General features: G+C 55.2%; 1 protein-coding gene across 1 annotated transcript in view; it reads right to left on the reverse strand.

Annotated features, from left to right (window-relative positions):
- The window catches only part of LOC147736644 (collagen alpha-1(XII) chain-like), a 177,295-nt gene that overhangs the window by 147,391 nt on the left and 5,524 nt on the right, over positions 1–24,380 (reverse strand). The window contains exon 3 of the mRNA XM_086953796.1: positions 7,526–7,717. Within this exon, the coding sequence (XP_086809922.1) occupies positions 7,526–7,717 (192 nt within the window). The remainder of the gene's footprint in view (positions 1–7,525; positions 7,718–24,380) is intronic.

Raw genomic sequence — 24,380 nt, forward strand, 5'->3', positions numbered from 1 at the left:
ACAATTCTGCATCGACTTAGGTATCGCTACCACCGGTCTAAGTACCAAAGACGATTTCAAGCATGCCCTAGAGTCCTGGGCAGAAACCGGGGCCGTCGGAACCCCCGATCAAAACATCGCAGCAGTAGAAAAAAACACCACGGCCCCCGAGGAGCGAAGAACGGGTCTCTCGCAAGACGAGATCCAGGAACGAGAAAAAACACGACTACATGAACTAGAAATGGCCCGGCTCAAAATGGATGTTGAACTTAAGTTGGCCGAGCAAAAACTGAGCTTAGAGCACCTGCGTCTCCGAGAAGAAAGAGAGGAAAAGCAGAGACAAAGGGAGCTCGAGGAAAAGAGACTGGCATATGAACACGAGCGTAAATTAGCGGAGATAGACTTACGCAAACAGAGCAAAGAATTAGGGGTGCCCGAGCAACCCCACACCCCAGGGGCCACAGAGAAAAAGGTCCACATCCCCAAGGATGTCGTTCGAGAATACTTCCGAGAGGACGACATCCAGCAATGGTTTAAGGCCTACGAAATCGCTATGACCGCCCACCGGATCGACCGAAGCGACTGGGGAGCCGGTCTATGGGGGAGATTCCTCAATGAGGGCCGCGATGTCCTGCTACAGCTCCCGGACCATCAGATGACCTCCTATGACCACATGAAAGCTGCCCTCCTCACCCGCTATGGTCTCACACCCGAGATGTACCGTCAGAGGTTCCGAGACTGCACCCGCATCCCGGGTACAACTTGGGTGGACTACGTGAACTATTTTAGCCGAGCCTTCGAGGGCTGGATCAAAGGAAGCAATGTCACAACTTACGAACAACTCTTCAATCTCATGGTGTGGGAGCATCTATCAAACAATTGCTTCATTGAGCTCCGCCAGCACCTCCTCGACAGCAAATTGTCTGATCCACGGCAGCTCGCAGCCGAGGCTGACCGGTGGAAAATCACCAGAGTGGGCCGAAATGGATCCTATGAACAGAACCGGAACAACAACGGTCAGCACCGTCCCCGAGGAGGAGGAGGGGGCCAAGGACGAGGAAGAGACAACGCTCCGGCCGCCCCCGTTACCAGCACCACACCCCCGGCCAACCGGGGCAGCACCCCGGCGCGACCGGGATACAGAGCCAATGTCACGTGTCACCGATGCCAACGGGTCGGGCACTATGCAAACGACCCGAATTGCCCACAGTACCAGAACACAAGACCCCGCCAGATGGCGGCGGCTGCCCTGGGGGAGGAACAGATCTCCGAGGAGCAGGAGGAATATGAGCAAGAGCATCAAGAATGGGAGCCAGCCGCCATGGCTCTAGCATGCTTAGGGGGGAAAGACATGGTCCCGCGGGTCCCCCTACCCGCTAACACCCGGAAGTACAGCCAATGGGTGAGCATCAATGGACGCCAGGCCGAAGCCCTCCATGACACCGGGGCCAGTGTAACAGCCGTCCGCTGTCACCTGGTGACCCCAGAACAATTCCTACCAAACATTCTCTGCCCTGTACGATCAGCCGATAACTCGGAAAGTCTGTGTCGGATGGCCTGCGTCCCTTTCGAATGGGGAGGGGTCTCCGGCATGTTGAAAGTGACGGTCCGAGATGACGCCCCCGTAGACTGTCTCCTGGGAAATGACCTTGAAAGCTCCCCATGGGCAGCCGTAGAACGAAGAGAACACCTGGGGATGTTAGGCATCCCGGACTGGGCGTGCGTCACCACCCGGTCCATGGCTGCCCGTGCCAATCTCCGACCAGAGGAACCCGAATGGCCGGCGCCTCCTCCCCCGGTCGCCCCAGTCGAAGACACCGACCGTGCCGTCCCCCCAGAACCAGCTCAACCCCTGGACATCGCTGGCCTCGACCAGTGGCATCAAGAAGGGGGGCCCACACAGGAACAGTTTCGCCAAGAGCAGAGGACCTGTCCCTCCCTCGAGGGACTACGCCAACAAGCCCTCGCCCAGAGCGCAGGGGATACCTCCGGAACACATTGGATCTACTGGGACAATGATCTGCTATACAGTGAACAAAGGATCGCGGAGTTGGGGGCCAGCCGAGTGCTAGTGGTGCCCCTCCGTTTTAGAGACTTCTTGCTAAACCTGGCCCACGATGTCCCCCTGGCTGGACACCTGGGTCAAGATAAAACCTACAGCCGCCTAGTGACCCACTTCTTCTGGCCCAAAATGAGGAATGATGTACTACAACATTGCCGATCTTGCCCCACGTGCCAAGCCAGTGGAAAGAGCGGCCGCAAACTAAAAGCCCCCCCTGCAACCATTTCCCGTGGTCACCACCCCGTTCGAGAGGGTCGGGATAGACATTGTGGGGCCCCTGGACCCCCGTACAAAACAAGGACATAGGTTCATCCTGGTGCTGGTGGACCACGCCACCCGCTACCCCGAGGCTGTTCCCCTGCGAACCGTGACAGCCCCGGTAGTCGGCCGGGCCCTGATGGGGATCTTCTCCCGTGTGGGCTTCCCCCGGGAAGTCGTCAGTGACAGAGGCACGAACTTTATTTCCAAATATATGAAGTCCCTCTGGCAACAGTGTGGGGTCACCTACCGATTCACGACCCCCTATCACCCTCAAGGAAACGGACTCGTTGAGCGGTTCAACCGCACGCTCAAAGGGATGATCGGGGGGTTGGAAGAGCCCCTCCGCCGCCAGTGGGATGTGCTGCTGCCGTGCCTCCTCTTCGCATATCGAGAGGTCCCCCAGAAGTCCCTCGGCTTCAGCCCGTTTGAATTATTGTATGGACACCCCGTACGGGGGCCGCTCAGTCTAGTCAAGGAAGGCTGGGAGATGCCCCCTCTAAAGAACCCTCCAGATGTCTTCAAATACCTCCTAACCCTCCGCAACCAGACCCGATGGTTCAGAGAGCTGGCCAAAGCAAACTTGGAGGCCAGTCAAGAGGACATGAAAAAATGGTATGACCAGAATGCCTCCTCCATCGAATTTGAACCGGGACAACAGGTATGGGTGATGTCCCCCACCGAACCCTGCGCCCTGCAAGACAAGTGGACGGGGCCCTTCAAAGTAGTCGAGTGCAAGGGCCCTGTCACCTATCTCATCGACATGGAATCTTCACGGAACCCCCTCCGAGTCCTCCACGCTAATAGACTGAAACCCCACTTTGTGCGGTCAGAACTCAGCCTCCTGATGGCCACAGACAATGGAGCCGAAGAAGACTCCGAACCCCTCCCTGACCTCCTACGGACTCGGGAGAAAGATGGCTCCGTGGATGGGGTCCGACTCTCGGAGGCCCTCACCCTGGAACAACGCCAAGAATGTCGAGACCTTCTGTTGCAGTTCGCCAGCCTGTTTTCCCTCACCCCAGGTGTCACTTCCTGGTGTGTGCACGATGTGGACACGGGGGACAGCCCCCCTATCCGCCACCGGGCCTACCGCGTGCCAGATCGGGTACGGGCCTGCATCCAGGAAGAAGTAACCAAAATGCTCACGCTCGGGGTCATCGAGCCCTCAGACAGCCCCTGGGCCAGCCCAGTAGTACTGGTCCCCAAAGCAGCCACTCCCGGCACCCCACCGGAACTCCGGTTCTGCGTCGACTACCGGGGCTTGAATGCGGTCACCAGAACGGACGCACACCCCATCCCCCGGGCCGATGAACTAATTGACCGCATGGGAGCTGCCCGCTACCTCAGTATTTTCGACCTGACGGCGGGCTATTGGCAGATCGGCCTCACACCCCGGGCCCAAGAACGATCTGCTTTTTCCACTCCTGATGGCCATTATCATTTCAAGGTCATGCCCTTCGGCATGAAGAATGCTCCAGCAACATTTCAGCGGCTCGTCAATCAGGTCTTGGCCGGGCTCGAAGGATTCAGCGCCGCCTACCTAGACGACATCGCTGTATACAGCCACCATTGGTCCGAGCACCTCCACCACCTCCGAGCGGTGCTACAGGCCCTTCAGCGAGCTGGCCTCACGATCAAGGCCAGCAAATGCCAAATTGGTCAGGGGTCCGTAACCTACCTCGGACACCAGGTGGGAAGCGGCCTGGTGGCCCCTCTGCAGCTCAAGATTGCCGCCATCCAGTCCTGGCAGCCCCCCATCACCCAGACCGAGGTACGCGCCTTTCTGGGGCTCACGGGCTATTACAGACGGTTCGTGAAAGACTATGGTACCATAGTGGGGCCCCTCACAGAACTCACGTCCAAAAGCCAACCCAAGAAGGTCAACTGGACCCCAGATTGTCAAACAGCCTTCGAACAACTGAAGGCCGCCATGTGCTCCGCCCCGGTGCTCCAGGCCCCCGACTACAGCCGGGAATTTGTCGTCCAGACGGATGCCTCCGACCACGGCATTGGGGCGGTCCTGTCTCAATTGAACCCCGAAGGCCTTGATCAGCCAGTGGCCTTCATCAGCAGGCGACTCCTACCTCGAGAACAACGCTGGAGCACCATCGAGAGGGAGGCCTTCGCCGTGGTGTGGGCCCTCAAAAAGCTCCGGCCCTACCTCTTTGGCACACACTTTCGGGTGCAGACCGACCATCGACCCCTGCAGTGGCTGATGCAGATGCGGGGGGAGAACCCAAAACTACTACGTTGGTCCATCTCCCTACAAGGGATGGACTTCACTGTTGAACACCGGCCTGGGCCAGATCACGCCAACGCGGATGGCCTGTCCCGCTTTTTCCGCCTCGACGAGGAGAATCCCCAAGAGGATGGGTGACTCTCCCCGCCTTCAGCTGGGGGGGACGCATGTTGGACAGGCCACATGAAGGGCCGGTCCCCCTCTGCCCGACCAGGCCCGAGCCTGGTCCCTCAAGTGTCACACACCACCACTTCACGTTTTCCGTCCCCTCCGGGACCCTTGCCTCCGAACATATCGACCTCGTGGGCCCGATCCCCTACTGGCCCACACGCCCAGCCGGGACGCCATCTTGGACACTCCGCCACGAGGCCGCGTGGCCCCCGATCGACCCCAACCCTGGGCCTGGCCAGGCCTCAGACATCCCGGCACCACCATCCACCCAGGAGGTGAGCGGACCACTTGGCAGGTCAATGGGAGAAAGAGGTGTCGATGGCTCTCCCCCGCCAGGTGCCGCTCGCCCACAACCTCCCCGGGCGCTGGCTCCACCCCCCTGCTGAGCGTCTAGGCTCCCTCATCCCGGACCCCCCGACCTCCAAGTGCGAGGGTCCGGACATCAAAGGGCCCCAGCCCTATAACTGGGGCAACTCCAGAGCAGGAAGGCAGTTGTATCCTGGAGTCGAGAGACGCAGAGAAGAACTCATCCTTGACGGACTACTGGCGCTGCCGTAGCTCTGTCTTGCGAACTATCGTCCTACCTGCTGGCGCTGCCGCAACCTTCGTAACCTTCATCGTCGTCGGGACCTGCTGGCGTGGCCGCGGACCGTTTGTAACTACCATCTTCACCGGGACCTGCTGGCTCCGCCGCGGACCGTCGCTTCCTTCACCCATCTCGGGACCTGCTGGCTCCGCCGCGGCCCGATCATCTAGAACGCCGAGCTCGAGGATTGAGAGCTATTTTCATCTATCGGTAACAAGACTGTCCCGCTACCCTTTTCCCAATCCAGAGACCAGAACCGAGGGGACCCCTGAGTCCAGACCTCCTTGTACCATCTACCGTACTAAAGAATTGCCTATAAAGTATCGTTGAACCTTATCCTGGTGTGGTGTCCGTCTGTGGGGGGGAAGTTACTTGTCTGTACGATCGCTGGAGACGGCTCTCCCCGGAGACCTCTCCCCTTATTCTCGGCCGACCCTCCCGGTCCGTCTAACACCTCCCTTGTGATGCACTGATCCCTGGTGCACACTGACATCCCTCCCTTGTTATGCACTGATCCCTGGTGCACACTGAATAGCCCTCCCTTGTAATGCACTGATCCCTGGTGAACAACGACATCCCTCCCTTGTAATGCACTCATCCCTGGTGCACAATGGCATCCCTCCCTTGTTATGCACTGATCCCTGGTGCACACTGACATCCCTCCCTTGTAATGCACTCATCCCTGGTGCACACTGACATCCCTCCCTTGTAATGCACTGATCCCTGGTGCACACTGACATCCCTCCCCTGTTATGCACTGATCCCTGGTGCACACTGACATCCCTCCCTTGTTATGCACCCATCCCTGGTGCACAATGACATCCCTCCCTTGTGATGCACTGATCCCTGGTGCACACTTACATCCCTCCCTTGTAATGCACTGATCCCTGGTGCACACTGACATCCCTCCTTTTTAATGCACTGATCCCTGGTGCACACTGACATCCCTCCCTTGTAATGCACTGATCCCTGGTGCACACTGACATCCCTTTCTAGTGATGCACTGATCGTTGGGGCACACTGACATCCCTCCCTTGTTATGCACTGATCCCTGGTGCACACTGACATCCCTACCCTTGTGATGCCCTCATTCCTGGTGCACCTTGACATCCCTCCCTTGTAATGCACTGAGCCCTGGTGCACACTGACATCCCTCCCTTTTAATGCACTGATCCCTGGTGCACACACCCACATCCCTCTCTTGTTATGCACTCATCCCTGGTGTACACTGACATCCCTCCCTTGTAATGCACTGAGCCCTGGTGCACACTGACATCCCTCCCTTCGTATGCACTGATCCCTGGTACACACTGACATCCATCCCTTGTTATTCACTGATCCCTGGTGCACACTGGCATCCCTCCCTTGTTATGCACTGATCCCTGGTGCTCACTGACATCCCTCCCTTCGTATGCACTGATCCCTGGTACACACTGACATCCATCCCTTGTTATTCACTGATCCCTGGTGCACACTGACATCCCTCCCTTGTTATGCACTGATCCCTGGTGCACACTGACATCCATCCCTTGGCATGCACTGATCCCTGCTGCACACTGACATCCCTCCCTTTTTAATGCACTGATCCCTCGTGCACACTGACATCCCTCCCTTGTAATGCACTGATCCCTGGTGCACACTGACATTCGTCCCTTGTCATGCACTGATCCCTGCTGCACACTGACATCCCTCCCTTTTAATGCACTGATCCCTGGTGCACACTGACATTCGTCCCTTGTCATGCACTGATCCCTGCTGCACACTGACATCCCTCCCTTTTAATGCACTGATCTCTCGTGCACGCTGACTTCCCTCCCTTGTGATGCACTGATCCCTGCTGCACACTGACATCCCTCTCTTTTAATGCACTGATCCCTGGTGCACACCGACATCCCTCCCTTGTAATGCACTGATCCCTGGTGTGCACTGACATCCCTCCCTTGTTATGCACTGATCCCTGGTGCACACTGACATCCCTCCCTTGTTATGCACTGATCCCTGGTGCACACTGACATCCCTCCCTTGTGATGCACTGATCCCTGGTGCACACCGACATCTCTCCCTTGTTATGCACTGATCCCGGGTGCACACTGATATCCCTCTTTTATTATGCACTGATCCCTGGTGCACACTGACATCCCTCCCTTGTTATGCACTGATCCCTGGTGCACACTGACATCCCTCCCTTGTAATTCAAGCTCATTACAGATACTTTACCAGTGCATACCTTTTTGAAATAGTATATGATTCTTTTCAGCTGGGCGGAGGCATTGAGTGGGTTTCAGAAGAGAGGCTACAGACGTCTGGAATGACCGGTCCTCATGTTGAACGGCTCGTTGAAGACCAGCACAGCTCTTTGCATTAGGATGGAGATCAGAAGAGCTTCTCACTTTGGGATTGTAAAATATTTCTCGCTCCACTGCAAGACAGAAGGACCAGGAGAGACAGAGTGACTACAGACTGGAAGAATAAACAGCTGGGAGACTGAACAAGGAGAAAAGGTACTCTACAGCAAGACTGACAAAGGTCTACATTGTTTCCAATTATAACATTAAGCACTTAAGAGGCACTTTACACCATCAGTGTAAACATTGGTAAAGTTTTAGAAATGACTGACTCCTTTGATATAACAATACAAGACAATAACCATGATAATTCGGATCTACACTAGACACAAGACAAACAATGCTGATTGGCCAACAGCATCTAATGTGGCCACTATTCATGTCTTGATTTCAACCATTTTGTAACAAGATCACAGAAAAAGCAGACCAGCCCAACTCCAAGATCAACACCAAACTTTTCCTGCATGACTGTCAATCTGGCATTAGTTCGTCCTGCAGCAAGGAGACAACTACCCGACAAACCATAGGCCGCGTCCTTCTGATTACCCATAGAGATGGCCTTTGCCTTCTGGTATTACTGCTTCTCCACCTGCCTTTCCAACTAACATGAGTTCATTCATATGGGTCCTGCCTTACTTTGATTTTGGATATCTGACATGGGGAAATGACTGGACACTTATTCCTCCTCCCTATTTTTGATTAAGAGTCCATTCATATGGGCAACTGATGGTCCCCAAACATGTGGCTCACCTGTGGAGTATCTCAGTGTTGTATATGGTCCTGCATCATCTTCAGCCCCAACAGGGAGCCCCTTCTGGCTCTATTCACAGATAACATGAAAGGTCACCACTACACTCATGACTCACAGCTGCATTTGAAGGTCACCTCTGTGACAGATATTCAATCCTTAAAGTGCTTCTTGTACCTCGTACAGACCGGGATTTACAGCACCTCCCTAAAGTTTAATCTGACCACTCTAAAAATCCTGCTGTTCCCCAAGAACAACATCCAACAACTAGTCATGCCTGGTTCAAAGACAAAGAACCTGGATGGATTTAAACACAAATTTACACCCGGTGCCATCTCACTCTAGACACAGATCTCATCTTCATGGAACACATTCCCAAGAAAATTAAGAGGGCCGGAGGCCAGCCCTTTCTACTAACTGGGACTAACTAGAAAGCAACTTTAGACCCGCCATTCATCTGCGTGGTAGCAATGCTCTGCTCCACAAGATTCTCCTTAAGAGCATTCTTCACACAGCAGTGCAGCAGGACGGCCAATGATGGACCTGAAGAACTATGACCAATGACCCCACCCTGATGGATCTCCACTGATCGCACCTCACAGCCTGTAGCATCCTCAAAACCAGCTGTATCATCTACAAATCCTTACAAATGGTAACCCCGCATATCTAGCCAATAAGCCAAACATCGCCCATGGACCTACACCAGGGACACTATCAGACTGAAGACGAAGAGATGGAAAAATCAACCACAAGGCAATAGGCCTTCTCCATCCATGCATCTAGAATATGGAACTACAACCCCGTTACTGTCAGAACTGCTCCAACCCTGCTGCAATTACGAAAGAGCTAAAACAACTTCTTTAAAGAACTTTAGCTCACAATGCCGGACAGTGTGCATTTGTTATTAATAAACAGCGGACTCTTCAGTCACACGATGACTGTATCTTTGCCTTTGACACTCTAAATGCTCTGCTGCCTTTCAGCTATGTTAGCTCTATATACATACCAAAGACATTACATACAAAACTTAGGCAATGTCACATATTTCATTTATATGCATAGACATCTGGAACATAACAGTCAGATTATGAAGCCAATCCACAGAGACATAAGGACCAATGAAAAATACTTTGAAAGAGAAAATTTGCAATGGAGTTAAATATTGAAATCATATGGGCGCTATTGCAAGTCTATGGTTCAGAAGCACAATTCAGGGTTAGACATACAAAGCCATTTTACGATCACAAACCCTACAATTCACAAAATCAGAGGGTTTGCCACCACAAAATGTCCATTTCCTATGTACTAAATCCGTTGGACCAGCATAGGTTTTGCCAGACATATCAAATCTCAATTAGGAAGGGCTGTAAAAGGGGTGTTCCTTCCTAACTACAGTTTGGTATCGTACGCACAATGGTTTCTCACCGTAACTGCCGTCACAAACCATTGACCAGTTCCCGAAACCTCAAAGGATGTGTTAACTGCTTTGCTAAGGGGAAGGGGTTCCAAGGGGACCACTCGCCTTTTGAAAGTCATGTCGGTCGATCATGGGGGGAACGGGTAATGGTCAACGGGACCACCGCTTGCTGTCACCGAGATCTTCTCAAATGGAATTTTTTTAAAGCGACACCAGCCCCTTTAATAAAACAAGGCTCCTTTTTTTAAAGAAAAAGTGTTTTACAATGTAAATACAAGAATGGAGGTCTGCATCTCCTGGCAGGCCTTCGGCCTTGAATTGACAGTTAAGGATAGTTATTGCAAATTGTGACCTTCCTAATTATTATTTATCAGAAAGGTCCTTTTGCTACCTCCTGCGAATATACATGTAGCCATTTAACTGTTTGTACATATGTTGCATCACAAATTATATTACCTTTCGGGGGTGGGTACACTAAGAGGGTATTGTCATTTTTAAAAAATGATTTCTATTTTAGGGTTTTTATTTTGTTTTCATATGGACTACATCCTAGCAGTCCTGTGGTAGCAATGCCTAGTTCTATGCAAAATTGTTTTAGCTCTCTGTGGTTGTACTCCTCTAATTTCTCCATCTGGAATTTTTCTGTGGATCCGCTCTCTTTGGTTGTCATGGTGGTTGAGTCGTGGGGTGAGTTACTCTCTGTACGATTACGCGTTGGTTCGGATCGCGCCGCTGGCCACCAATGTTAGACTGGGACCTGGAGGGTCGGCCGAGGACAGGGGGAGAGGCCTCCGGTGAGGGCCGTCTCCAGCGATCGTACAGACGAGTAACTTCCCCCCCACAGATGGACACCACACAAGGATGAGGTCAACACTCTTTATATACGATTCTCGAAGTAAGGTTATCAGTAATACAGTGAGGTCGGGACACGAGGGTCCTCTCAATTCTAGTCTCTGAAGGGGAAAGGGTAGCTGGACAGTCTTGGTACCAGTCTGGTACGGAGGTGGCAAGATGGGTAGCTCACAATCCTCGAGCTCGAAGTTCTGGAAGGTCAGGCCGCGGCAGCGCCGGCAGGCTAAGATGATAAGTCTCGTTTTAGAAGGGCCGCAGCAGCGCCAGCGGGCAAAGGCGATGGTTCACACAAGGGTGGGCCGCGGCAGGGCGAGCAGGTCCCGACGAAGGTGTAGGTTGCAGAGGGTCGCGGCAGCGCCAGCAGGCAGGAACGATGGTTCACGAAGATGGGCCGCGGCAGCTCCAGCAGGTCCCGACGAAGGTGTAGGTTGCAGAGGGCCGCGGCAGCGTTAGCAGGCAGGAACGATGGTTCACGAAGATGGGCCGCAGCAGCGCCAGCAGGTCCCGACGAAGGTGTAGGTTGCAGAGGGCCGCGGCAGCGCCAGCAGGCAGGAACGATGATTCACAAGGCAGGGCTGCAGCAGCACCAGCAGTCCGTCAAGGATGAGTTCTTCTAGGTGTCTCTCGACTCCAGGATACAACTGCCTTCCTGCTCTGGAGCTGCCCCAGTTATAGGTCTGGTCTCCTTTGATGTCCGGACCCTCGCGCTTGGAGGTCGGGAGGTCCGGGATGAGGGAGTCCAGACACCCAGCAGGGGGGTGGAGCCAGCGCCCGGGGAGGCTGGGGGCGATCGGCACCTGGCGGGGGAGAGCCATCGACACTCCTCTCTCCCATTGACCTGCCAAGTGGTCCTTTCACCTCCTGGGTGGATGGTGGTGCCTCGATGTCGGAGCCTGGCCAGGCCCAGGGTTGGGGTCGAGCTGAGGCCACGCGGCCTCGTGGCGCAGTGTCCAAGATGGCGGCTGGGCCAGGGCAATGCTGCTGATGACGGCCCGGGCCGGCCGATGTTGGGGTGTTCGGGAGCAGGCGTCCCGTTGGGGACGGGTTGCGGGTTGCTTCTGTGGGTTGCCGGGGGGGTTCTTCTGGTGACACCGGGAGAGCCGGTGCTCGGGCCTCATCATGCGGGGAGGGAGCGGCCCCTTCACGAGGCCTGTCCAACATGCGTCCCCCCCAGCTGAAGGCAGGGAGAGTCACCCATCTTCTTGGGTACTCTCCTCGCCGAGGCGGAAAAAGCGTGACAGGCCGTCCGCGTTGGCGTGGCCCTGGCCAGGGCGATGCTCCACAGAGAAGTCCATCCCCTGCAAGGAGATGGACCATCGTAACAGTTTTGGGTTCTCCCCCCGCATCTGCATCAGCCATTGCAGGGGTCGGTGGTCTGTCTGTACCCTGAAGTGGGTACCAAAGAGGTAGGGCCGGAGTTCCTTGAGGGCCCACACCACTGCGAAGGCCTCCCACTCGATGGTGCTCCAGCGCTGCTCTCGAGCCAGCAGGCGTCGACTGATGAAGGCCACTGGCTGATTGACTCCCTCGGCGTTGAGTTGCGAGAGTACTGCCCCAACGCCATGATCTGAGGCTTCCGTCTGGACGATGAACTGCCGGCTGTAGTCGGGGGCCTGGAGCACGGGGGCGGTGCACATGGCGGCCTTCAACTTCTCGAAGGCCGCTTGACAGTCCGGAGTCCAGTTGACGGTTTTGGGGTTTTTCTTGGATGTGAGTTCTGTGAGGGGCCCCACAATGCTGCCATAGTCCTTTACAAACCGCCGGTAGTATCCGGTGAGCCCCAGGAAGGCTCGGACCTCGGTTTGGGTGACAGGTGGTTGCCAGGACTGGATGGCAGCGATCTTGAGCTGAAGGGGGGCCACCAGACCGCTCCCCACTTGGTGTCCGAGGTAGGTCACGGACCCCTGGCCAATCTGGAATTTGCTGGCTTTGATGGTGAGGCCGGCCTGCTGGAGGGCGTGCAGGACTTCTTGGAGGTGGTGAAGGTGGTCTGCCCAGTGACGACTGTACACAGCGATATCGTCCAGGTAGGCGGCGCTGAATTCTTCGAGGCCCGCCAATACCTGGTTCACGAGTCGTTGGAAAGTAGCTGGAGCGTTTTTCATGCCGAACGGCATCACTTTGAAGTGGTAGTGGCCATCCGGGGTAGAGAAGGCGGATCGTTCTTGGGCCCTGGGGGTGAGGCCGATCTGCCAGTAGCCTGCTGTTAGATCGAAGATGCTCAGATAGCGGGCAGCCCCCATGCGGTCAACCAGCTCATCCGCCCGGGGAATGGGATGAGCGTCGGTTCGGGTAACAGCGTTCACGACCCGATAGTCTACACAGAACCGGAGCTCGGGGGCGATGCCCGGGGCGGCAGCCTTGGGGACCAGTACGACTGGGCTGGCCCAGGGGCTGTCAGATGGCTCGATCACTCCTAGGGCCAGCATTTTAGAGACTTCGTCCTGGATGCAGGTGCGCACCCGATCTGGCACTCGGTACGCCCTGTGTCGAATAGGTGGACTATCCCCAGTGTCCACCTCAGGAAGGCACCAGGGGGTGACCCCTGGGGTGAGGGAGAACAGATTCGCAAATTGTAGCATGAGAGCCCGGCAGTCTTGGCGTTGTTCCGGGGACAAGGCCTCGGAGAGTCTGACCCCTTCCACTGAGCCATCTTTTTCACGGGTCCTCAGTAGGTCAGGGAGGGGCTCGGAGTCTTCTTCCGCCCCACTATCTGTTGCCATCAGCAGGCTGAGCTCTGAACGTACGAAGTGGGGTTTGAGTCTGTTGGCGTGGAGGACTCGCAGGGGATTCCGGGGGGACTCCATGTCTATTAGGTAGGTGACAGGGCCCTTGCGCTCTATCACCTTGAAGGGTCCTGTCCATTTGTCCTGCAGGGCACAAGGTTCGACTGGAGACATCACCCATACTTGCTGGCCTGGTTCGAACTCGATGGAGGAGGCATTTTGATCGTACCATTTCTTCATGTCCTCCTGACTGGCCTCAAGGTTGGCTTTGGCGAGTTCCCTGAATCGCCGGGTCTGGTTGCAGAGGGTCAGGAGATACTTATACACGTCCGGAGGGGTCTTCTGAGGGGCCATCTCCCATCCTTCCTTGACCAGGCTGAGGGGGCCTCGGACGGGGTGCCCGTACAGGAGCTCGAAGGGGCTGAAGCCGAGGGATTTCTGGGGAACTTCTCGATAGGCGAAGAGGAGGCACGGGAGCAGCACGTCCCATTGGCGACCTAGGGGTTCTTCCAGGCCCATGATCATTCCCTTGAGAGTGCGGTTAAACCGCTCGACCAGTCCATTTCCTTGTGGGTGATACGGGGTCGTGAACCTGTAGGTGACCCCGCACTGCTGCCAGAGAGACCTCATGTACTTTGAGATAAAGTTCGTGCCCCTGTCGCTGACGACCTCCCGGGGAAAGCCCACTCGAGAGAAGATCCCCATTAGGGCCCGGCATACCACGGGTGCTGTCACGGTCCGAAGAGGAATGGCCTCGGGGTACCGGGTGGCGTGGGCCACCAGGACTAGGATGAACCGGTGTCCCTGGGCCGTTCGGGGGTCTAGGGGCCCCACAATGTCTATTCCCACCCGTTCGAACGGGGTGGTGACGACGGGAAAGAGTTGCAAGGGTGCCTTGATCTTTCGGCCGCTCTTCCCGCTGGCCTGGCAGGTGGGGCAGGCCCGGCAGTGGTTGGAGACATCATTTCGCATTTTGGGCCAGTAAAAGTGTGTTACCAGGCGGTTGTATGTTTTGTCCTGTCCCAAGTGTCCAGCAAGGGGGACATCGTGCGCTAAGTTCAAGAGGAAGTCTCTGAAGTGGAGGGGCACCACCAGCACCCGACTGGCCCCCAGCTCAGCAATTCTTTGCTCGCTGTAGAGCAGGTCATTGTCCCAATAAATCCAGTGGGCCCCTGCGGTGTCTCCTGCGCTCTGGGCGAGGGCTTGCTGCAGGAGTCCCTCGAGGGAGGGACAGGTCTTCTGTTCTTGTCGGAATTGTTCCTGGGTGGGACCACCCTCTTGACGCCACTGGGCCAGTTCGGGAAGGTCCTGAAGTTGAACGGGCCCTTCTCCGTTTTGTTCTGGGGGATTGGTACTTAGGGCGTCTCCCTCCGGGACGATCAGGGGAGGAGGTTCTGGCCATTCGGGTTCTTCGGGACTGGAGATGGCACGGGCGGCAATGGACCGGGTCGTTACGCAGGCCCATTCAGGGAGGCCAAACATCCCCAGGTCCTCTCTTCTTTCAACGGCTGCCCAGGGGGAACTTTCGAGGTCGTTTCCCAGGAGGCAGTCCACTGGGGCATCATCGCGGACAGTCACCTTCAGCATTCCGGACACTCCTCCCCACTCGAAGGGGACGCAGGCCATCCAACACAGGCTTTCTGAGTTGTCGGCTGATCGGACGGGGCAAAGGACGTTTGGCAAGATCTGCTCCGGGGTAACCAGATGACAGCGGACTGCCGTCACACTGGCCCCGGTGTCGCGTAGGGCCTCCGCCTTGCTCCCATTTATGTTTACCCACTGGCTATATTTTCTCGTATTGGCGGGTAGGGGAGCCCGCGGAATCATGTCTCTTTCCCTAGGCAGACCAGGGACATGGCGGCTGGTTCCCACTCGGGCTGTTCCTGTTTGTATTCTTCATAATCCTCTGGGGCTGGCTCTTCTCCCAGGGCGGCGGCAGCGACCTGGCGGGGTATAGGATTCTGGTTCTTCGGGCAATTAGGGTCGTTGGCATAGTGGCCGGTCCGCTGGCAAGTAACGTTGGCTCGGAACCCCGGACGCATCGGGGGGTTTCCCCTGCCGGCCGGGGGAGGGGTGTTGCTGGCAGAAGCCGCCGGGACGGCGTCTCTGCCCCGACCCTGGCCTCCTCCTCCTTGGGGGCGATGGGGACCTTGGTTGGTTCGGTTTGGCTCGCTGGGCCCGCTTCGGGCAACTCGAGTGCTTTCCCATCGGTCAGCTTCGGCGGCGAGTTGCCGAGGTTCGGTCAGTTTACTGTCGAGGAGGTGCTGCCTGAGCTCGACGAAGCAATTGTTGGAGAGGTGCTCCCACACAATGAGGTTAAAGAGTTGCTCGTAGGTGGTTACCTGGCTGCCCTTGATCCACCCCTCGAATGCTCTGCTAAAAAAGTTCACGTACTCCACCCAAGTTGTACCCGGGATCCGTTTGCAGTCCCGGAACCGCTGGCGGTACATCTCGGGCTTGAGTCCGTATCGAGTGAGGAGGGCGGCATTCATGTGGTCGTAGGACGTCATCTGATGGTCCAGGAGTTGCAGCAGGGCGTCGCACCCTTCGTTGACGAACCTCCCCCTTAACCCGGCTCCCCAGTCACTTCGAGAAATCCGGTGGGAGGTCATGGCTATCTCGTAGGCTTTGAACCATTGCTGGATGTCGTCGTTGTGATAATATTCTCTGACGACATCCTTGGGGATGTGGACTTTAGGGTCTGTAGTGCTAGGAGTGTTCGGGCGCTCGGGCACCCCGAGATCTTTATTCTGTTTCCGAAGCTCTATTTCTGCTAGATTGCACTCATGTTCGTAGGCCAGTTTTTTCTCCTCTAACTCTCTCTGTTTTTGCTTCTCTTCCCGTTCCTCTCGGAGCCGCAAGTGTTCCAATGTTATCTTTTGTTCCGCCAGTTTCAGTTCTCCGTCCAACCGAAGTCGTGCCAGCTCTAATTCATGGAGTCTGCTTTTCTCTCGTTCTCGGATCTCCTCTGGGGAGAGACCCGTTCTTCTTCCTTCCGTCGGAGGGGTCCTCGAGGCTTTGGTTTTGGGGTACGGCCGTATTCGTTTCTGCCCAAGATTCTAGGGCCTGTTTGAAGTCTTCTTTCGTACTCAGTCCTGTGGTAGCAATGCCTAGTTCTATGCAAAATTGTTTTAGCTCTCTGTGGTTGTACTCCTCTAATTTCTCCATCTGGAATTTTTCTGTGGATCCGCTCTCTTTGGTTGTCATGGTGGTTGAGTCGTGGGGTGAGTTACTCTCTGTACGATTACGCGTTGGTTCGGATCGCGCCGCTGGCCACCAATGTTAGACTGGGACCTGGAGGGTCGGCCGAGGACAGGGGGAGAGGCCTCCGGTGAGGGCCGTCTCCAGCGATCGTACAGACGAGTAACTTCCCCCCCACAGATGGACACCACACAAGGATGAGGTCAACACTCTTTATATACGATTCTCGAAGTAAGGTTATCAGTAATACAGTGAGGTCGGGACACGAGGGTCCTCTCAATTCTAGTCTCTGAAGGGGAAAGGGTAGCTGGACAGTCTTGGTACCAGTCTGGTACGGAGGTGGCAAGATGGGTAGCTCACAATCCTCGAGCTCGGAGTTCTGGAAGGTCGGGCCGCGGCAGCGCCGGCAGGCTAAGATGATAAGTCTCGTTTGAGAAGGGCCGCGGCAGCGCCAGCGGGCAAAGGCGATGGTTCACACAAGGGTGGGCCGCAGCAGCGCCAGCAGGTCCCGACGAAGGTGTAGGTTGCAGAGGGCCGCGGCAGCGCCAGCAGGCAGGAACGATGGTTCACGAAGATGGGCCGCGGCAGCGCCAGCAGGTCCCGACGAAGGTGTAGGTTGCAGAGGGCCGCGGCAGCGCCAGCAGGCTGGAACGATGGTTCACGAAGATGGGCCGCGGCAGCGCCAGCAGGTCCCGACGAAGGTGTAGGTTGCAGAGGGCCGCGGCAGCGCCAGCAGGCAGGAACGATGATTCACAAGGCAGGGCTGCGGCAGCGCCAGCAGTCCGTCAAGGATGAGTTCTTCTAGGTGTCTCTCGACTCCAGGATACAACTGCCTTCCTGCTCTGGAGCTGCCCCAGTTATAGGTCTGGTCTCCTTTGATGTCCGGACCCTCGCGCTTGGAGGTCGGGAGGTCCGGGATGAGGGAGTCCAGACACCCAGCAGGGGGGTGGAGCCAGCGCCCGGGGAGGCTGGGGCGATCGGCACCTGGCGGGGGAGAGCCATCGACACTCCTCTCTCCCATTGACCTGCCAAGTGGTCCGTTCACCTCCTGGGTGGATGGTGGTGCCTCGATGTCGGGGCCTGGCCAGGCCCAGGGTTGGGGTCGAGCTGAGGCCACGCGGCCTCCTGGCGCAGTGTCCAAGATGGCGGCTGGGCCGGGGCAATGCTGCTGATGACGGCCCGGGCCGGCCGATGTCGGGGTGTTCGGGAGCAGGCGTCCCGTTGGGGACGGGTTGCGGGTTGCTTCTGTGGGTTGCCGGGGGGGTTCTTCTGGTGACACCGGGAGAGCCGGTGCTCGGGCCTTATCATGCGGGGAGGGAGCAGCCCCTTCACAAGGCCTGTCCAACACTTTGTAAATAACAATGCTATTAATTCATATATTTTCAAAGCCAACACACATTAAAAAAAATTGTCATTTACAATACCAATAGCTCACACTTTCCTAATGCGAGACCTATTGCATTTCAAATGCTTGTTTAAAAATACAAGCTTGCCTTTGTCTACACTCACGGTGTATGGCAGGTACCACTAGTCAGAGTGCCCACTGCAATGTTAGCACGCTGGATTGTCCAATTCATGAATTCTCTCTTTTATTTTACATCCAGCAGATGCATGCTGTGCGGGCATCTTGGTCCAAGCACTGCACTTCTGTACTGGGCTCACAGCCCATAATTAATGTTAGAAGGGTTATGCATGTAACAAAGGGCACGACCTATGTTAGGGGATTTGTGGGGCGGGGGCAACAGGAAGAAGTCGAGAGACTAAAGCAAACCTTACTGCTACAGTGGAAATGCTATTTCAAAGAGGTAGGTGATCATCGAAATGAAAACTGTGGTAATAATCACACAATCCTACTATTTTTCAAAGTTGTAAGCCAGCAAAAACATAAATCGTAACAGCGCCCTGTGTTAAAACGTGTCCTTCATAAACTTCAATGGTGGGGGATGTCGAGTCTTAAGCTAGCTACGCTGCGCAGGTGGCGGGGCGCGCAATCAAGGACTCAGGACACGCTGCTGATCTCCGCGTGGTCCGGACTAACTCCGTGGCCCCGCCTCTCTTTATTTAAAGCATGCGCGACCGTGACGTATCACGGCCGCGTGAACGCACTAGTGCGTACGTGACAACTCGCCCGCACGCATGCGGCTTCTCGAACATTACATCCCTTTCAACCTTTATTGAAATTCAAAACTTCAGAAAAACAATACGAGCAACGGCCCGCTGTAAGAGTCTTGGCAGTTCAAAATAGTTAGCAATAGCCCCTGGCATGGTTAAAGCAAAAAGTCAAAATGGCCGGCAGGCCTGTTACCAGTTCACGTCGCAGGTACCGCCATCTCAGCCCACAGCAAAGTCGGCCAGTTGCGACGAGGGCGCGGGGTTTCTTCTCAGTCCATAGCCCGCAGCCTCTCCCCTGAACAGGACCCTTCGTGGCACGCTTGAAGGGGCTGGGACTGACGGTGATACTTCTCCGGGAGTCTGATGACTGGCGGTTCTCTCGATCTCTGGACTCGGAGGACTTGTCTTTGCTCTCTCTCTCAAATCTCTTGGCACCGCCGATGATGCTGGGGGGCCAGGTGTGGAAGGATTAGGCCTTGGGGAATCCTGTTCCTGGAGTTCTCCGGCAGGGGCGGCTGCTCGCTTGAAAAATGAAACGTTCTTGGTGACGCTTTCGCCATCTCTCTGGGCAGTTATCATGGTGCCTGACCGACGAGTGACGGTCCACGGGTGAGGCTCAAAGGGGAGTCGGAACTTGCTCCCTGGGAATCGGTCCCGCACGTAGACCCTATCCCGTTCCTTGATCGGGGAGTCCCTGCCCCGGTGCCTGAAGCTGGCATAGTCGTTTGAGCGCTGCTGGTTGGCTTGGGCTAGTTGTGGGTCTGCTCTCGTGGGAGTCCAAGTGCGGTGGTGAGGAATGGTATCTCGGACTATTCGGCCCATGGTGGAGGGTCCTGGGGCCGCGGTGGTGGTGCGGTGAGGCGTGAGTCTGTATTCTTGTAGAAAAGTGTACAGGGCCCTCTCGACCGATGTTTCCTCTGCTTGGGCAATACGTATTACTTTATTCAGGGTCCTCATGAATCGGTCCACTTCACCGTTGGCCTGAGGCCATCTGGGGGTGACTTTCCGGTGGTGGATTCCCCACTCGTGGAGGTAGTCCGCAAATTCCTGGCTCTGGAATGGGGGTCCGTTGTCCGTCTTCATTTGTTCGAAGATTCCGTGTGTGGCGATTATTTTCTCTAGCTTGGTGATCACTTCCTTGGCGGTCAGCGAAGATACGATTTCAACCTCAGGGTATCTCGTGAGGTCGACAATAACGACTAGCATGTGGCGACCGTCAGGAAGGTGGCCAAAGTCGACACTCACTCGCTCCCAGGGTTTTATCGGTTCATTTTCGGTGATGACTGGTGCCGGGGTATCCGCTGGGCCCGCCGCCTGGCACCAGTGGCACGCTCTCACCCACTGCTCAATTTTCTCATCCATCCCGGGGAACCATACTTTCGCTCGGAGCCTGCTCTTCGTTTTCAAGATACCCTGATGACCCCGATGGGCGAGTTCTACAGCCTGTTGTGATAGACTTGCTGGCATGACGATCCTTGGTCCCCTGAGGAGACACCCTTGGGAATCTACAGACAGTTCATCCTTCACTCGGAGGATAGCCTCAAGGGTTTCTCGTGCCTCCGGAGTTCGTCGACTCAGAGAGTTGGCAAGTGACTTCCAGTCGTTACTTTTGGTTGCTTCGATGACTAGTTGGAGGGGCTCGTCGCTGCGGGTCGCTGCTACGATTTGATCGAGACTAATGGGCAATGGCCTGGACCGTTCCAGAATGTTCCTGACGTACTCTTCCGTGTCTTCGGCGTCTTCTCTTTCTTGGGTGGTGGCTGCCCTGGGATGCCGGGATCAGTAGTCAGCCGGGTTGTTCACTCCGGGCTTGGACTCCAACCTGTAGTCGAACTCCTGGAGCTGCAGGATCCATTTTTCGATCCTCGGGGGAGGTTTGGATACTGAGCCTCTGAACAGGGGAAGCAGGGGTTTATGGTCCGTGAATACGGTAAAGGGATGACCGTATACATACACATGAAAGTGTCGGCACGCCCAATGAATCGCGATAGCCTCTCTTTCGATTTGCGAGTATCTCTGTTCAGTCTCCGTGAGGGAGCGGCTCGCGTAGGCTATCGGCACCCAGTCCTCTCCATTTCGCGTGAGGGCTGGTGTCTACTGCAATGTTCATTGACTTCGTGGGGTCGAAGTAGGACAGAGTGGTGTCCGCGGACAGGGCGACTTTGGTGTTCTGGAACGCCAACTCTTGTTCCTCTCCCCAGTGCCAAGGAGTGGTGGTCTTCGTGAGTTCCCTTAGCGGTCTGGTGATGTTGGAGAGGTCAGGGATGAACCTCCCGCAGAAATTTACCATCACCAGGAAGCTTCGTACCTCTGACACGTTGGTGGGGGCCGGTGTGGCCTGCACATCCTTCACTTTCTCGGGGTCTGGTGCTACCCCTCTGTCAGAGAAGGTTTATCCAAAGAAACTGATGATGTTACTCAGGAACTGGCATTTCTCACGATGGAGGGTGAGGCCTGAGTCTCGGATCCTCTGTAGTACACTCCTGAGTCTTCGGTGGTGCTCTTCGATGGTGTCAGCGTAGATCAGGAGATCGTCGCTGACGTTGAGAACCCCGGTTATCCCGCTCAGCACTTCTCGGATTGTGTTTTGAAACACTTCTGCAGCACTCGAGATTCCAAAATTGAGTCGTCGGTATCGTCTCAGCCCAACATGAGTGGAGAACCTCGTGATATATCTGGAGTCGGGGTGTAGGGGCAGTTGGTGATAGCCCGATCTCAAATCGACTTTAGAAAACCATTTCGCCCCGTTCAGTTCTCCAAGTATATCATCTATTGTGGGCGTTAGATGTCTTTCTCGTTTAACAGCAGCGTTGGGTAGACGCATGTCTACGCAGATGCGTACTTGGCCTGGTTGCTTGGGTTTTCGCACCACTACAATCGGCGACACCCAGGGGGTGGGGCCGCTGACCTTCTCGATGATTCCTTGCTTTTCGAGGCTCTCTAGTTCCTGTTCAACTTTCTTCCGGAGGTGAAATGCAATTCTTCGGTGGCGTAGTGCTACTGGCTGTACAGATTTGTCAATATGTAGGGATACCTCCTTCCCTCTGAGGCACCCGATGCCTTTAAAGACATCGTCGAATTCCTTGATGATGTTTTCGAGTTCTTCCTCTAGAACTGCCATGGCGAAAGATATAAGGTGGAGCTCTTCCGCTGTCTGGCCACTTAGCAGCATTCCGCTACCTTCCTTGGTGACATATATCGTGGACGACGCCTTTCTGTCCTTGTGGTGAATGTCTGATTGGAAACATCCTACCAGTGAAATGGGGTCCTTTTGGCCATAAGCGAAAACCCGGATTTTCGCGGGTTGCAGGCAGGGTTTATCCCGCAGTTGTGCGTAGACATTGGCAGCCATGAGTTCGATTGATGCACCAGTATCGATGGTCGCCCGCACTTCTTGATTCAGAATGTTTATTCTGCACTTCGGTAGCCGTCGGTTCTTCTTGTGTGGATGGCTGATCGCGAGCACATAGTGAACCGGGTAGCTCGAGTTGTCCTCGTCCATGTCTTCATTTTCCGGCCTTTCTTGCACCGTGTGGGCCGTCTCTGATTTGAGTTTAGACGACCTGCACACCGAGGCAAAATGGTTCATGCGTCCGCATGATCCGCATTTCCTTCCATGGGCCGGGCAGTCTTGTGCTCTATGAGGCACGCCACCGCAGTATCCACAGTCTTTCGGGCGGTATTGAGGCCTACCCTTCCCTGTGGGGCGTTGTTTGGGCCGCACTACGTTGACGTGTTCAGCACGTGCACTTGTTCCGTTTTCGCGGGCCTATGCAGAGCCGCCTCCATGTGGGACGCTCTCGCTTATGAAAGTTCCTTTGAGCGTCCCAGCTTGAGGATATCCACTAGTGGTTTGCTGTCCTCTTGGAGGATTTTCACCCCTAATTCCGACGAGTAGCATCCCTGAATGATCTGTCCCCAGATCTCCTCTTGCTCATCCCTGAATCCGCACGTGCTCGCCAGTTCTTTGAGGCGGCCATGGAAGGCGTCGAGTGATTCCTCCGCTTCCTGTCGTGCTTGCCGAAAAATGAAACGTTCATAGTCCTTGCTTTGCATCGGCTCAAAGTGGGCATTGAGCGCGTTGAGGAGAGTGATGTATGTGTGAGGGGTGGCTTCCGTCAGAGTCTTGTAGATGCGATGGATATCCTTCCCACTGAGATGTAAGAGTAGCGCTCTGCGCCTCTCCCTGGCTGTGCCGGCGCCCTCAAAGTAGAAGTGTAGCCTCTCGACCCAGTCCTTCCACCGCGGGGCACGGGCCGCCGGAGCACCATCAACCGAGAAGGGCTCGATGGGCGGAATGGACGTCATGATGGGCGTAAGCAAGGCGATGATCCACACTCCAGTAGGGTGCAGGATGCCGGGCCGTAGGTCAAGGACGAGGCACGATGTGCGGCACCACGTGAGTCCTTCAGACATTCGTCGCCATTGTCGAGTCCTAAGCTAGCTACGCTGCGCAGGTGGCGGGGCGCGCAATCAAGGACTCAGGACACGCTGTTGATCTCCGCGTGGTCCGGACTAACTCTGTGGCCCCGCCTCTCTTTATTTAAAGCATGCGCGACCGTGACGTATCACGGCCGCCTGAACGCACTAGTGCGTACGTGACAACTCGCCCGCACGCATGCGGCTTCTCGAACATTACAGGGGCTAGCATGTAATGTTGGTTAGCCAGAGGCTGTGGTCAAAGCAACAGGCTTAAGTATTGCGCCTTCTGATAAGACTGGAAAAACCACTGCAAAGAACTCGAGTGGAACACTTTTTTTGTAGGGGTCAGCTGGAAAATATAGAAATAAATATAGTCCTGATTGGATGCGTCACAGATTTTGGACTGCTTTCTTAAATGCAATTACAAAACAAAACAAAACAAACAAATCTACACACAAACACACAAATGAAATACTTACATGCAGTTCCAGAAGAAGAGCCCTCCTGCCCGTTCAACGTGCTCCAGCGCTCTGGTAACAAACAGAAAAGGAACCACACGGGCTTGTACCTACAGTGGAATGGTGATTGGCCCGATTTCATTGCAGTCTTCCCGCCCCAGCGCCAAGGACATTCACACCTCTCCTGTGTGGGGAGCCTGAGGGGCAGATTGAATGGCAGTCTTGGCGCCAAGTATATTCACACCTCCTTATGTGCTGCAAGGGCTCATGAGTGTTTAGTTTTTTTATACCGAGTTAGGCACTCAAGTCCTGCAGACCCCCTGGGAATGTGTCACGGACGCCTGGGGGTCCGTGGACCACCCTTTGGGAAACGCTGCAGTAGTTGGTTTTCAGAACAGCGCGCGCCCCTTTTTTTTAAGCCTAAGTACTAGTAGGTAATAAGTAGTGAAGACCTCACAGTACTCTCTTTTCATGCCAATGGACTAAATAATCATTGTAAAACCAGGAAAATATAAAGCTGGCTCAGAAGTCACTACCGGACGTTATATTCCTACAAGAAACTCACTTTAGGTACCCATTGGATGCAAGTAAGATTCTCCAGAAATGGGCTTGCTTCCATTGTTTGCCAAACGCGGGTTGTGCACAGAAGGGGGTGAGAATATACGCAGTTAAACATGTACAGTTCCAAGTATAAGTCACATAGACAGATCCAGGAGGGAGATGGGCTTTTGTACACAGAAGGCTAAATCAGTCAAATCTTATCTTAGCTACAATTTTTGCACCAGTTCTCGATAACCCTCT

This window comes from Lissotriton vulgaris, chromosome 1_2, assembly GCF_964263255.1.
Source record: "Lissotriton vulgaris chromosome 1_2, aLisVul1.2, whole genome shotgun sequence".
Taxonomy (NCBI): domain Eukaryota; kingdom Metazoa; phylum Chordata; class Amphibia; order Caudata; family Salamandridae; genus Lissotriton; species Lissotriton vulgaris.